The sequence below is a fragment of the Thunnus thynnus genome, chromosome 9 (assembly GCF_963924715.1).
Source record: "Thunnus thynnus chromosome 9, fThuThy2.1, whole genome shotgun sequence".
NCBI lineage: Eukaryota > Metazoa > Chordata > Actinopteri > Scombriformes > Scombridae > Thunnus > Thunnus thynnus.
Genome location: NC_089525.1, coordinates 25,130,605 through 25,145,026, shown reverse-complemented (window position 1 = coordinate 25,145,026; position 14,422 = coordinate 25,130,605). Strand labels below are relative to the sequence as shown.

At 40.3% G+C, this 14,422-nt stretch overlaps 1 protein-coding gene and 1 long non-coding RNA gene across 4 annotated transcripts in view; one reads left to right on the top strand and one right to left on the bottom strand.

Moving 5' to 3' along the window:
- Nucleotides 1–14,422, bottom strand: part of LOC137189783 (uncharacterized) — a 41,623-nt gene that overhangs the window by 21,487 nt on the left and 5,714 nt on the right. The window contains exon 5 of one of the 3 annotated variants that reach the window (XR_010929740.1): nt 3,987–5,254. The exons of the other annotated variants lie outside the window; for them this stretch is intronic. This is a non-coding gene — a long non-coding RNA (uncharacterized lncRNA). Of the gene's footprint in view, nt 1–3,986; nt 5,255–14,422 lie in introns of those variants that run through there. 3 annotated transcript variants of the gene reach the window in all.
- Nucleotides 5,766–14,376, top strand: spon2b (spondin 2b, extracellular matrix protein). Its single transcript, XM_067599836.1, has 6 exons — nt 5,766–5,919; nt 7,375–7,646; nt 8,036–8,259; nt 10,075–10,266; nt 10,760–10,946; nt 13,230–14,376. Exons 2-6 carry the CDS (start codon nt 7,412–7,414, stop codon nt 13,406–13,408), a joined length of 1,017 nt encoding a protein of 338 aa, XP_067455937.1. The 5' UTR covers nt 5,766–5,919; nt 7,375–7,411; the 3' UTR covers nt 13,409–14,376.

Sequence of the window (14,422 nt, the reverse complement as noted above, 5' to 3'; positions counted from 1 at the left end):
GCCTAACGAGTGATCGTTAAAGTTTTTTTGGATTGAACTCTCCCTGTCCTTAAAGGAGCTATCAAGCTAGCATCCCAAAGGTACTATCTGTGACACAGTTTCAATGGGCTTTATAGGCCCACATTACAGTTCCAGACCCCACTCAAACTCTCTCAGACACAAAACTGGCTAACTATTAGCCTATTTGGCCCAGTAGTCTATTTTCACAAAGTGAAATCTGGCAATGGTTATAATCACTCAAAACTAAACGACAGTGAGAGCTCACTCACCACCGATAGATCTTTTGCCTCTCTCCTCAACTTGGCCCCTCACTGGCATTTGGAGTTGCCCATGTGCAAATCTGCTTTGTGCAGCATCTAAAAGCCTTTCGGCTAAAACTGAACAATGCGGTCAAGGTGCCAACTGCATAACCAATCGCTATGAAAGACACAAAAACGAGTGAAAGGGAGTGAGAACAGCAGACTCAGCAGCTGTGATTTCCTAATGGTGAATTTATATGCATAGTGTTTTAATACTCTACGGTCACCTAATACCCTGACCAGAGCTGTTCATCCATAATTCCCAGATATAAATCGCTTTGGTCTCGACATCTAATAGTGGCTTGTCTGACTGTGGTGGGTTTTGATGATTGATGGCACAAACATTCAGTAAAGTCAGTTACAATACCAGCAGGCCGTTTCTGGGGAGTCAAACAGGAGGACTCAGATAATGTATCATCACAGGGTTGAGGCAGGTCAGACAGTTTATTTGATTAAATTCCTGTATAACCATCATTACATGGGGCCAATATAAAGGTCTCCATGGGTCAAAACAGAAGTGCCTTGGCCATGGAAATAAAACAATGTTCCAACTATAACAACAACATAGACCCAAAATAAAGTTTCAGCCAAATCCATGTGATATTGTATATCCATGCAACACACAGATATAGAATATCACCACCGGCCTGCTGTCTCCTGTTTCTGCTCTGACCTGCAGCTTCCATTAGAGGGAACACACACTCACACAGTGTATCCAGAAAAGTGCAAATGAACACACATGCACTCATGTGAGATTGCTCCCACACAGTGGAGGAAATTATTCTCGGAAATCAGGGGTGATTATTGTTCTAACAAGGCCCTGGGGGTACACTGGATGGAGGTTAGTAGAGGGAGCAGTGTGTAAAAGGTTGAATGTTAAGACCAGGTGTGAGGGAGAAGTTAGAGAGAGAGAGAGAGAGTGTGTGTGTGTGTGTGTGTGTGTGTGTGTGTGTGTGTATGTGTGTTTGTGTGTGTGTGCGTGTCTGTATATGCTGAGAAACATTTAAAGAAAGTAGGAGAGACAGGGACAGAGTGACCGATTCATAATAAATGTCATATGCCAGTTGTGTTTTTTTTCCTATGTATGCTCAAATATGAAGCATGTTTTTGTCTCTTAAGACAATCTGGCTTTGTTCGCATCTACATGTGCATGTCTGTTTATCTGTATTTCCAGATTCTCTGTGGTCAGCTCTAAAACTCTCTTAAAGCCAGAGAAAAACAATGACCTCATATCCTGTCACCATAGTAACACTAGTCATTAACCTAACAACAAACCCTGTTATTTTGTTTACAGGCTGTCCACTCCATTGGGTTGACACATGGTGGCCCCTCTGTGGCCTTCTCCATCTTGACATTTACCTCCTCAGAGCCCGGTCACTGACATCAATCTGTTCAGTCCTACTTCCTTCTTTCTCTTGGAAAGTTCAATGATGTTGTTTGGCAGCAAAGGAAATTCCAGGCTGTGTGCTCCATTTCTTAGCGATGACATTTTTTTTGTATCTCCAAAGAATTTAATCTGTTTCACAACCTTTATTGATATAAAATGGGTGGAGATGCTTGTGGGTGCAGCCAAGGGCAAGTATTGTTATGGCTGTTTCAAGATTTAAGCATGTTGGAAAATCCCAAGAATTTGTGTTATCCATCACTGTAAAATTTTGATGACTATTTTTTTTGGATTGGACGATTGTTAACCTCTTGCACTCCTGCCCCACTACCATAGACCCATTTTTGGGGAGGACAGGGGATGTTTAGGGGAAGATAGCTTTCATCTTCACTATAGCTCGTGAGCTACAGTGAAGATCACTGCCCCAGCTACAGCCTTTGAAAGTCACGCCGGCGTCTTCAGGGAGTGGAAGAGATTAATCAATTAATCAAGTGACAGAAAATTAATTCGGAAATATATTGACAATTAATTAATCACTTGTCCTTTTTTAAGCAAAAATGCGAAACATTCCCTAGTTAAAGCATCTTCATTGTAATGATTTACCCCTTTTCTTTGTCTCGTGTGATAGTAAACTGAATATATTTGGGTTTTGGACATTTAGTCTGATGAAACAAGCAATTTGATGACAACACATTGCACTCTGGGAAACTATGATGACTACTAGCTAACTACCTGGTGTCGGGAGACACCTGGAGTCACTAGTCACATAATTTTTTGGCATTTCTAGGATGCCGTGTGCATATGGGTGACATGACACAAAGTCCTGCCGAAGGTTTCAGGCTATTCCACTGATAAGCAGTCGGTGGCAATAATGTGTGAAGAAATCAAGCAATGACAAATGGCAAGGAAGAAGAATACTGCTAGCAAGTAAATATGGATGTAACGTCATTAAAATACCTACACTCATAATAAGTTGATACTTTATTGATCCCTGTGGGGTAATTCAACTCTCTGGGGAGGTCAAAGGTCAGAGGTCTGAAACAGAGCAACAGATGTAGAGCAGAACAGGATTCAGTGTCTTGCTCCAGGACACTTCAGCTGTGTGGATGCTTGCTGACATGGGAATATAGAGAGAATGAAGAAGGGCCTCTCCAGTGAGTATGGCACCTTGTTGCCTTTCATGTATGAGCTGATGTACATGTGTATACCGGGATGAAATGATGAAGCAATACGCTAAGGTGCAGACTATGTACCTGAAAGGACATGGTCAGGTTTGGCTCCATCTCATGAATTAAACAGGTGGTTTTCATTCAAAGCAATGCTGCTTCTCATTCTGGACATGGACAGAAAACCAAAAGTACTCTGAGTCCCAGGGACCAGGACTGAAAGCCACTGGCTTCTAGGGCTGTAGTCAACCAAAGAAAATCTTGGTTGACTAAAATCGTACATAATCTTCAACTAATCGATTAGTCATGCGTGGGGGGGATGTAACGGGACAGAGTGCACAGTAAACTCAGCAGCCACACATTTCTCTGTTCTGTATTTCTCTGTTTTGTGTCTTCAGGTTAGGCTAACCCATTGTTGCTAATTTTGGAGCTAACCCTCTTTACTTTTCCAGCATTTGGGGAAACATCAGATTTGACTTTTTAGCATTTATTAACTGACACACTGTAGTCTGTACTGTACATCTACTGCCAGACTGACAACTTACTACTAACCTTTTCCTCTGCCCCGCTCGCATCCACCGTCACTCTCTGCCCCTCGCTCTTTCCCACTCGCTATGCAAACATACTCCTTAACGGAGCCACGCTATCAATAATTTCCCAGGCAACGACAGAGGTTGACTCACATACTGGAACAGCGCTGCACAGAGACTCCCAAACGCTATCAAATATTAAAAATATTTTTTTTGGGCTGGCAGGGGTTCTCGTTGTGTCATTATGGAGAAACACAGATTCAGTAAACGTTCAGTGCGTTCAATAAACGTTGAGTACAGTTAGACCTAGCAGTCTCCATTAGGTTGGGCGAGTTCAAAGTTGTGAAAACAATAAACAATGTGAAATAATGGATTACTCCCTGAAAGCTATTGATGTAGCACTTTTCTCCTTATGAAAATAACAGAGATTATTCGACCAATGAGAATTTAGTCGGACAAGAGTATATCGACCAACTAATCGACCAGTCGACCGGCAGACTACAGCCCTTCTGGCTTCAGCCACATTGCTCATGATTCTTCCTTCTTTCATTTTGCTCTATTACCCTCGATAAAACTCTGCTGTACAGCAATGTTTACTGTGCTCAGAGTTACAAGGGTGGTGATGAGTTAACTTTATCTTTCCAAATATCACTGAATGAAAACAGACTGAACTCTACAGTCTAAACAATAAATCCTGGGAACTGTGAAAGGTTGAGTGAGGGCAACTGGTCTGTATGTGAGTGTGTGTAGGTGTGTTAGTTTGTGTTTGCAAGAAACGTGACCATATGGAAATCATTAGATGTGGGCTGATTCAGCATGCTGGCATATTTTTGTGATTGGACGTGAATGTGCTGGCACACACACACACACACACACACCCTCCATAATCTGGCTGAGAGACTAAAGACACACAACACAGGATCTAGGAGAAAACAGCAGCTGTTATCGTGGCTTCCTGTAGGTGTGGTACTCACACATCACACACTGTAAAACACTCTAAAAGAGACACAGCATCCTCTGTCTACATTAAGTGTAAACCAGGACTTTTCTACTGCGAATGTGACCAAAAACACTTCCATGTTTGTAGCGATGTTTATTTTTGTGAGCTAATTTACAGTATATCCTGTGTTTATTTGTAGTAAATTACAGGTCAAAAGACAAACTCTTGATTATTTGAAATTGAGGCTGTGACTCTCAATAACATTATGGTTAAAGCTGAAAAGCTACATTCTGCTGTATGGTATGGTGAATGGCATGATGCACCAGTATACAGGAGGTGTCAAATCAATGTAATGTGAAAATGCCTTCTTAACAGCACCACACCAGAAGCTCCAACATCAGACTTTACAAACTACAGCAGAACAACAATCCTTTTTAATGCAAAAAAACAAAGTCACATTTATGTTTTCACAATGTCCAAGTTTGCGTATTGTCTCACTTTGGGATTTGTGCTTCAATGCACCACCACCAAAGAGATTTCAAAACACTACATGCCGGCAACTGTAAAACCATGTAATACCAATGTACATACAAGACCTTAGGTGGACAACATTTTACAACCAACGTCATGAACTTAATTGAAGTGCTGTCCAGGTTGGAAATCAAAAATACTGTTGCATGCACCAAAAAATAGTGAGTAGTATACACAATTCAGTGAAATACAACACCAAGATCATTAGTACTGTATACACCTGAAACCTATATACCATCGACGACTCTACACCTGGACTAGCCTACGGCCAAAAATATGTCAGCTTCCTGCACAACTTTCTCATGACCAATGCCATGAAACACATCATCTATTAGCATCTTAAGGCCTATAATTCCTCCCACTTTCTGTTGGATGATGCCTCAACTTGCCTGCTTCTGCAAGCCCTGAAAAACACATAAAGGGAGTTATGCAAATTGACTGTGACAGAGGCAATATAACTTCCTATGTGAGTTAAAAAGCTGCACTGGGATTTGATCTAGAAATACAAAAACCTGACCAAGAGACATTTTGAGAATTCTAGAAACACACTATTTATCTCATTAGTCATATTTGTAGGTATAGAGACCTACAGTACCCCACTGTGATATGACACTCCAGCCACAAAGCTGCACAAGACCCCTGGTTGTGCATGTTGAACTGCTGAACACATTAGCCAGTGAATGGGCTACTTATAAAGAGTAGGAGAGAAAGAGGAGGAGGAGAATGGAGGAAGGAGAGCCAAAGTCAAAGGGCATGAAGGGGGCAGGGAAGTCAATGACAAGCAGATAGAGAGCTTGAGAGAAAGAATGGAGAAAGTTGAAGAGGGGAGTGAGCAAAAGGGGGAAGGGGGGGGGGGAGGAAAAAGGGGAGAAGGAGGGAAAGAGGGAGAGGAAAGAGAGGGGTGAGCCTCCTGGAGGACATAAATAGGCGAAAGAGGACTTGGAACCTCGCAGTCACTCTTCCCGACAGCCACATCCACTGCTCTCCTCTCCCCTTCTCCTCACCTCCAGCCCTCCTCTCCACTCATCTGCTGCAACCCTTCCTTCATCCGGAACCCTGAGCAAAATCAGTGAGTAGTTTCCACACCACACATTCATACTGTCACTACACAACAGTACATAGATATTTAAATTTGGAAGACTGCACTCATGAATCTGCACAATTTGATGGAACTGGCATTTGTATGATAGAAGGATACCAAGTATGCATGTAAAATTATTGGCAATTATTTCTGTGAGAGTGGAATTTTATGCAAACATTTGTAAATGACAAGATATTCACACAGTAAGTAAACATGTGACAAGGAAGTTTAAACATTAAAGAGTTTATATGAATGTAAATTATTATAGGAAGAATTAGTGTTGTCGTGCAAGGAGACACCTGTCAACAAACATTAAACACATCCTCTTTTACTTTTGTGTTAATATCAAAAAGACCACTTTCATTTCTTTCAAGTCTGCACATTTATTACCTCTACATGACAAAGAATTGGATATAAAGTATTTAGTGGTCTATTTCATGATGCAATACATTAAGACTGTACATCACTCTATGTGGATGCTGATCCTGTATATGTAAAAGCATGTCTCAAATGGAAACTTTTAGCACCATTTCTTTGGGGTGATACAGTCATGACAGAGAGAATTAGTCATGAAAAATAATTAAAATCACATTGTAAAGTGGGCAGGACTTGTGAGAGAGGACCCAACCTTATAAAAAGTTACTGAAAGAGTTCTGGGGCATTGCAGGATGAGTGTCATGTTGCTGCTCTTTCTCTGGAGCATGAACATACAAGTTTGTGAGGACGATATGATGCAGTATGAAAATTTAGAGAGAGAGAGTCTCCTGGCACAGCATTATTCTATTACATTTTATCTTTGAGACAGGAATGTATAGCTCACCAGGCTGCAACTACGTGTACAGCAACAACAAAGACTAAACTCCAACTATGTGCATCTAAATCAATGTCACATCTCTTGCCAATCCCACATTGTTTAACTGAGTTTACAAGTCTAAACAGCGCAAAAGGTTTAAGTGAAAAATTTCCTCTCTGACTCACATGCCCCACTTCTTAAACCGACAGCGATGCTGCAGCCAGACGCTTTGACCTTTCACTAATTCTCCTTATCCACCCTGTCATGTTCCATATCTGACTGAGAAAAGGACAATTGCAAGTAGAGATGTCATAAATAAATAGACTACACTACTGCAAAGCTTTTAAATGCACGTGGACAGAGGCAGTGTGCCAAACAGACGAAAGAAATCTTCTTTGGCAGGATTAAATTAACTGAATCCTTAGAATGAAGACATATACAGTAGTATATAGTCACATATAGTAGAGTTGGCAAATGTAATCTAAAACCAGACCTCTTAGGGTGGAGCAGCAATGGATCAGCAGTAGAGCAGTAAAAGTGGCTGCTGGAAGACATTGAGCATCATGCTTTGTGTGAGTTTGATAGTTTTACTGCACTCCAATACTAACCTTCTCCGTTTTCTTTCTCTCTCTTTTATCTACCTCCATCAGGCCTCCTTCATCCTCCCCAAAATCAGCCCTCATTATAATGGACACCACAAGGAACATCCTCTCCACCTCTGAGGCGCTCTACCACCTGATCATCATGGTGCTGACACTGGGCCAAGGCGTTCATTCAATGCCTGTTCCTACTGATATTCCCATGTGCACAGCCTCAGAAACTGCCCAGTACAGCTTAACGTTTAGCGGCAAGTGGACCCAGGCTGCTTTCCCTAAACAGTATCCTGTCTATCGTCCCCCTGCACAGTGGTCAAACCTTATTGGTAAGTGCATCATCTAATTGAGCAAAGTATTGGAAGCAGATGTGAAACTGAATTTTGAAAAGCAGAGGAAGCCATTTAAGAAAAATGAGTCAGTATGTGGGAAGTAAATGTAAAAAAATATCTCCTATTTGATAAAAATAGAAAGGATACTATTACATTTTCCTTCTATGAGTAAGAATACAAAAGAAACCTTATAATGCTGAGTCAATATAGAGGCAATATTCTCAATAATCCACCTAAGACATTTGAAAAAATAGTCATATAACACACTCATCAACAAATGACAGAAACAACTTTCCTTTCAGAGCCTCTATAAATTGACTACTACAGACTAATAGCTGCTGCAACAACTAACTGTGATCCTATCCTTTCTCCCTCTCTGCTCTAAGGGGTGACCCACAGCTCTGACTACCACATGTGGCAGTCTAATGAGTTTGCCAGCAACGGAGTGAGGGAGTTCACTGAGAAAGGCGAGGCCTGGACGCTCATGAAGGAAGTCGAGACGGCCGGCGAACGCATCCAGAGCGTTTATGGGATCCTCTCCGCTCCCGCTGTTGTGGGAGGCACAGGCCAGATGAACACTAAGTTTGAGGTCTTCGCCAGGCACTCCTTTGTAAGTCACTCTAACGCCTGGTTTCCGGGTCAGGGCATCAAGTATATTAGGGGGCTTTATATGATGGGTCAATATACATAACAAGGTAGTGTGGTGCTTTTATTTGCCAAGGTCAGAGGGCTAAAGAACTTTTTAAAAATGTCACCAAGCCTTGATTAACCCAAGGATAAATGGACATGCTTAACAGATACTTTCTTTTTAAAAACCCGGGTCTTATTTTCTTACAAAGTTGTTGTAACCATAATTTCTGGTAGGTATGATAACATTATACAACAGCTTTACAATCTAGTGTAAAGTGGAAGGAGGTTTCCAATTTGACCACATTATAAACTCAATTAGGAGGTGAAAATGAAGGCAAGTGTAGAAAATATCACCCCAACTCTCCTGGAAACATCCATTGTACTTTGCAGAGCTACTTCATGGTTCTACTTTGACCTATCATACTTTGTGTGGTTGAGCAGTGGACTTGATCTGTTTAAAATGAGTAAACTCTGTTGTCAAGTCATGTCTATTAATGTTGCTGCGTTGCTATGTCTCAACAATACAGTTGTGAGGAGAGTTTTACTACAACATATAGTAGTGACAGCCAGACCTATAAAAACAACACTAGGGTTGTAAAACAACTAAAATAACCTGAATTCTTACTTTAATGCCACAAGTGTCTTTTTTTAGCTAAGTAATAGGTTGTCATAATACTGTTAACTGTTGACCATAAAAAGAGTTATATTATGAGAAAGAGCAGCATTATGCCATTTCAACAAGGTTGATGCAACAAAAGGGTTAATTCGAAGGGTTAAAACAGCTGCCTCCAAGTTTCCATAAGCTGCACCCTAAAGAGAGCTTCTGAAACATAGCGAGTCTAATTTATGTCTACAAATTATGTAAAACTCAGCAGGAGCTGGCTGTTAAACTTCATACTGATGGGTCTCTGGGTAGGTCATAAACCTGGGGACATACAGTACAGTATCTGACCCAACACTATGTTAGACTTGGAAAAGAGACGAGGCAGAGTTGGGAGGAATAGAGGAAACAGAGGTTTGGTTTAGAGGTGCGAGAAATGGTCAAAGGCCAGTTGGAGATCGAAGATATTCACCAACACAAAGCACACTGTACTCTGGCACTGAAATAGCTGTGTGTAGTTTTTGACCACAGACTTTTACTATCACTTTCATTCACAATTTCAAATGAGAAGTGATGCATACAGTACTTTTTGAATCTATTATAGCATACTGATATATCGTATAAAAAGTCTGGTTATTTAACTTAAAAAGAGGGAATCGAGGATGGTTTATCGCCAAAATCAGCCTGGCAAAGTCTATATTTTACCTGCAACTTTCAAAGGGCTCCAGTTATCCCTGGCAGTTCCACTGCAATTGTTAAAGTTTAATAATGGATAGATACATCAGGCATATACATTTTTGCTAAAATGGAATGTGTTAGAATAATTACACTATAGTTTGAATTTCCATTTACAACAGATTGAATGTAATATATACTGACTTCAGCTCAAAGCACTATTACCCAATTCTTCCTCTATAACTTCTTGCATCTATAGGCCACTGTCCGACTGACACAATGATGTTAGACTATGATCCACTTACAAACAAAAAAAGCATATATGGGAACATAAAATAACATCCCTTATGCATTTCCCTTCTCACCCATGCCTTTCTCCTCTTTTCTCTCCATCTCATTTTCACTCCTTATCTCCATCTCTCACTCTGACCCACCTCCTCGTTTCCTTCTCTTTCTTATTTTTCCCTCTTTACGCCCCATCTCCTTCCCCACGCTCTACTTCCTCCTCTGCATTTGCAGCTGTCGTTTATCGTGCGGATCGTTCCAAGCCCAGACTGGTTTGTGGGTGTGGACAGCGTTGACCTGTGTGATGGTGACCAGTGGAAAGAGAGTGTGTCGCTGGAGCTCTTCCCCTATGATGCAGGAACTGACAGCGGGTTCACCTTCTCTTCTCCCAACTTTGAGACCATCCCACAGGACAAAGTCACACAGGTGGGTCAGTCTTATCAGCCAACATCCATCCCACAAAGCCAAGTTGCTTGTTACAGCTGGTGTTGGCAGAGACGTACACATTGCACAAGTGCACATTGTTTTGCACCAATTTTATGTGGTGTACAGAAATGTGAATTTTTACATGCTTCTTTCTACTTTCTATTGCAAAAGTAGGACAATTGTGACATAGCAATAACCATTAAATTACCTCTAACACACCGTTACTTCATTGATAGAGTATTATATATACAGAGGATCAGATATTTGTTGATCTATAGTTTCTACTGTGCTGTTTCTTTTTAGATGTGCAACATTTTAGCACGAACATAACATCTTAAAATCATTAGCATAAGCACTGCAGTATGCTACCTAATGTATTTAGATCATATTTGCTGTGTTTCTTTGGCACAGGTGATAAACTGCTATTGTGCTATAAAAGAGTGATTGCCCTCTATTCACCTCTGCTATTGCTTGTCTCTTTTCCCATCCACAGATCACCTCTTCCGTCCCTAGCCATCCTGCCAACTCCTTCTTCTACCCCCGCCTGAAGCACCTCCCACCCATGGCCAAGGTAACGCTGACGAAGATAAATAAGACCAATCAGATCATCAGCCTGCCTATGGAACCTACCCAATCCAACCTACTGCCAACAGGAAACGAGATTGAAGACACGCTCATAAGTAAGTCTAAGGAATATAAATATTCAGAATTTTCTGTCCGTGTATGATATTGATGAAATACTCTAATCACATACACAGCAAAACACTGTTTGAAAAGAGCCCAAGCCCTTACAAGGATTCACATGGATAATACGAAACACATTCCTGCTGCTGGTTTCATGGTATTCCTATGATGAACAGTTGGTGGTGGTAATAGGGAAGAAAACGACTAAAAACTGGCAAACATGGATAAATGATACACGATTTTAAACATTCAAACAACATTTAAACTTTCAAAAAAATTGCTTTTCAGATATTTTATGAAGAGTCAAATGCATGCAAAGGTGTTCAGCCATAAGGACACATACAATGTGTTTTGGTGAGAAACACTAAATGTTACCATAACTCTGTTTGTTTACTAGAAAACTTCACAGGGTATCTTTAAGTAGCAGAGCAAATGTCTAATAGCAAAACTTTAATATTAATATTTTTGAGGTATAATACATAAAAAAACTACTCTAAGCTGCATCTTTCCATTCCAACTCTACTGATCAAGTGATACTCAACACATTTAATATATAAATGAAAAAAACACAAACATATAAGCTCTATGCTGTGCCATACTAGGAGTTAACACAATGCTAGGAACTTGTGTCTTTTGCTGACTCACATGAAAGCATTTGGAAACCATTGCAGGCCACACACCAACTCAATTACTTCCAAACAGAAACCAGAGAAGCTAACTGAATGTAGGGCATCAGAGAAAAATAGGGGCACATCTGGCATCCAGTGGAACAGTCTAGAGATTGGAGACTGAGAAAGTGAAAGCGCATTATTAGAAAACTATGCAGAAAATACATACATCAGCATTTGGGCTGTGACCCCAAATGGGATGCAGACACAAATGTTTTAACAAGACCTGGATCCATAAGATGAAGCTGGATTTACTTAATGCTGATTCGCAGATTGTTAAAATTTAAGACTCCCTGTTGTACAGATTAGTGGTAACAGTAAAAACAAAAGCCCAACTGCAAGGAAGAATACGACGACAGCTTGGAAAAATAAAGCTGGAAAGTGTGTCAACCTAGTAAAGCCAGCTATGCAGTACTGAAACAACCTGTCTGGGTCACTGATGTTCGCCAATATCACAGGAAGGGGGAAAAAAAAAAAAACTTTTATAAAAACACAAGCCACCACAGAATGTCTAAATAGATGAGTTGATGAGGAAAAAGTTTTGAGGGAGAAAAAAAGAAACAGACAAGTCAACCTCTCAGGAAAGCTGACAGTGCAGTAATTGGACTCAATTTTCAGGGTGACTGTAAATGTTTGAGTCAGCATCACAGACTACAAGTCCGTTCCCCTGACTACCAATCAACAAACAACAGAGAGGGGCCAATAATCTGCTGGGGTTTCCTGCCCTGCTCCCAAGGCTCCATCCTACCCCTCCATCTGTTTATTCTTCCCTCCTTTTATTAATCCCTCCATCCTTTATATACCTTTTCCCCAGGGCTGGAAAGGTGTTTTCCAATACAGATTCACAATCACCTGCTCAAATTTTTTTTGTGTGCAATATAACACTGATGACAAATAATATAAACCAGCTTTGATTTTACAGCATTCGATTCATTTGCCATCTACCTTTCTACTTCCGTTTTTTTAATGGAGACACAAGATGATAGGAGATGTCAAAATCAGCCTAAACTTGACTTGCTTGTCCCATCCCTCCATCCGACCGTCCATCCATCCATGCAGCTTCCGCACCTCCTCTCATCCTTCTGCTTTTCTACTCTTATCCGACAACTAAGTCTGCGATACATATCAGCTGTACACAAGCGCACAACAAGGCTGGCTGAGGTTTCTAAGCAAGTTCACCACGTGGTAGAAAGGAAGAGAGAAAGCAATAAGAGCATAACGTTACATAATACTTTTATTATTCAACAGATAAGCTGAAAAAAATAATTAAGGCGTTCCCCTTTCCCTGCATTTCAGTTGAGGTGCCTTTTAGAAAAGTGTTAAAACTCTAATCTGTAGACAGTTGTTCACTGTGTTAGGGCTATACTTAAAAAGAAGCAAAACACTCACTCCATAAATTAAGATGAATAAAATCAGAGCCACAACTAAAGGGACATTATGTCATAGTCCTCTGCTTTCCATTAACACCTATGAAATAACCCCTAAACCCACTCACAAATGTCCCAACTTCCGAACAATAAACCCAGTATAATAGAAAACAATAACTGCAAAATGACAAATCAAACATGAATGTTGATGTGATGTAATGCTCCCCCCCCCCTCTCTGTGCAGATACCCCTCTGGACTGTGAGATGTCAGTGTGGTCTCCCTGGGGGTTGTGCAAAGGCAAGTGCGGAGACTCAGGCGTGCAGCACCGCACACGCTACGTCCTTATGCACCCAGCCAACAATGGAGCACCCTGCCCCCTGCTGGAAGAAGAAAGGAAATGCTTCCCTGACAACTGTTTATGACTAAGCCAGGAAAGGAAAAAGAAGAAAGAGAAGAAGGAGAGGAGAGAGAAGAAAGAAAAGAAAACCAGGAAAGGGAGGAAAGGACGAAGACGAAGAAACAACAGTAAACAGTCTGCGGTGTATTCACTAGAGGCATAAAAATCCTGAACTGAACTCCCTTCTTTCCACCCTGGCTGTCTTCTTTTTGTAGAAATAACTGATTTATTGATTGATTGTCTGACTGTCTTGAGTTAAAATAAGAGAGAGATTGTCATCAATCACCAATTGGAAAAAAAGTGTCATCCTCAAGTCATATTGATAGATCTGAGAGAACTAGAGAGGTGTAGTTTGGTGACATAGCTATTAGACACCAATTCAGTTTTGCAGATTATCAAAATTGTCTGGGGACAGAACAATGATGTTTTAAACATAAGCATTAACTGAAAACACATTTTCAAATTATAATTGGGTTTGGTTTGACATTTCTGGAGATCACAGACGTGTTTGCCTACAGTGGATTATAACTCCCAGCAGCTTACATCTAGCGAATTTGGAAATAAATCCATATAAATGACACTTAAGATTTTAAATACCCATATCCAAGAAATACTTAACAGAAAATCCAAGTAATATCAGACCAGGCACAGGGGAAATTATGATGCCTCTGTGGTTCCATTAGCTGGAATAGTATTAACATGTGAGTCAAACATATAAATTAATGTACAGTCCTCTAAACTATGCCGCATTCAAAACATGATGTTTACAGAGACATTGTGGTTGTTTTCCTGAAGACAAAGAATATATTTATTGACAGGATTTTAACCTGTAATGTACAGTATATCAAATCTGAAAGTAAGAATTTGTATTCATTTATGCTATTGAGATATTAGTTCAATACGGAAAATAAGTTTTTTGTAAAAAAAATACCAAACAACAAAAAAAAAATGTATGTTCTCTGTATGTTCAATAAAGTGTAAATACATAAAATACTGTGAACTCACTGACAACCTTTTCTTAAAAAAAAGATGATCCTTT

What these genes read in the sequence shown, in the direction of transcription:
- spon2b (XM_067599836.1), top strand. Translation starts at nt 7,412, where the DNA reads ATGGACACCACAAGGAACATCCTCTCCACCTCTGAGGCGCTCTACCAC. An exon ending in ACAGTGGTCAAACCTTATTG is followed by an intron (nt 7,647 to 8,035) that starts GTAAGTGCATCA and finishes CTCTGCTCTAAG; the next exon opens with GGGTGACCCACAGCTCTGAC. An exon ending in CACAGGACAAAGTCACACAG is followed by an intron (nt 10,267 to 10,759) that starts GTGGGTCAGTCT and finishes TCCCATCCACAG; the next exon opens with ATCACCTCTTCCGTCCCTAG.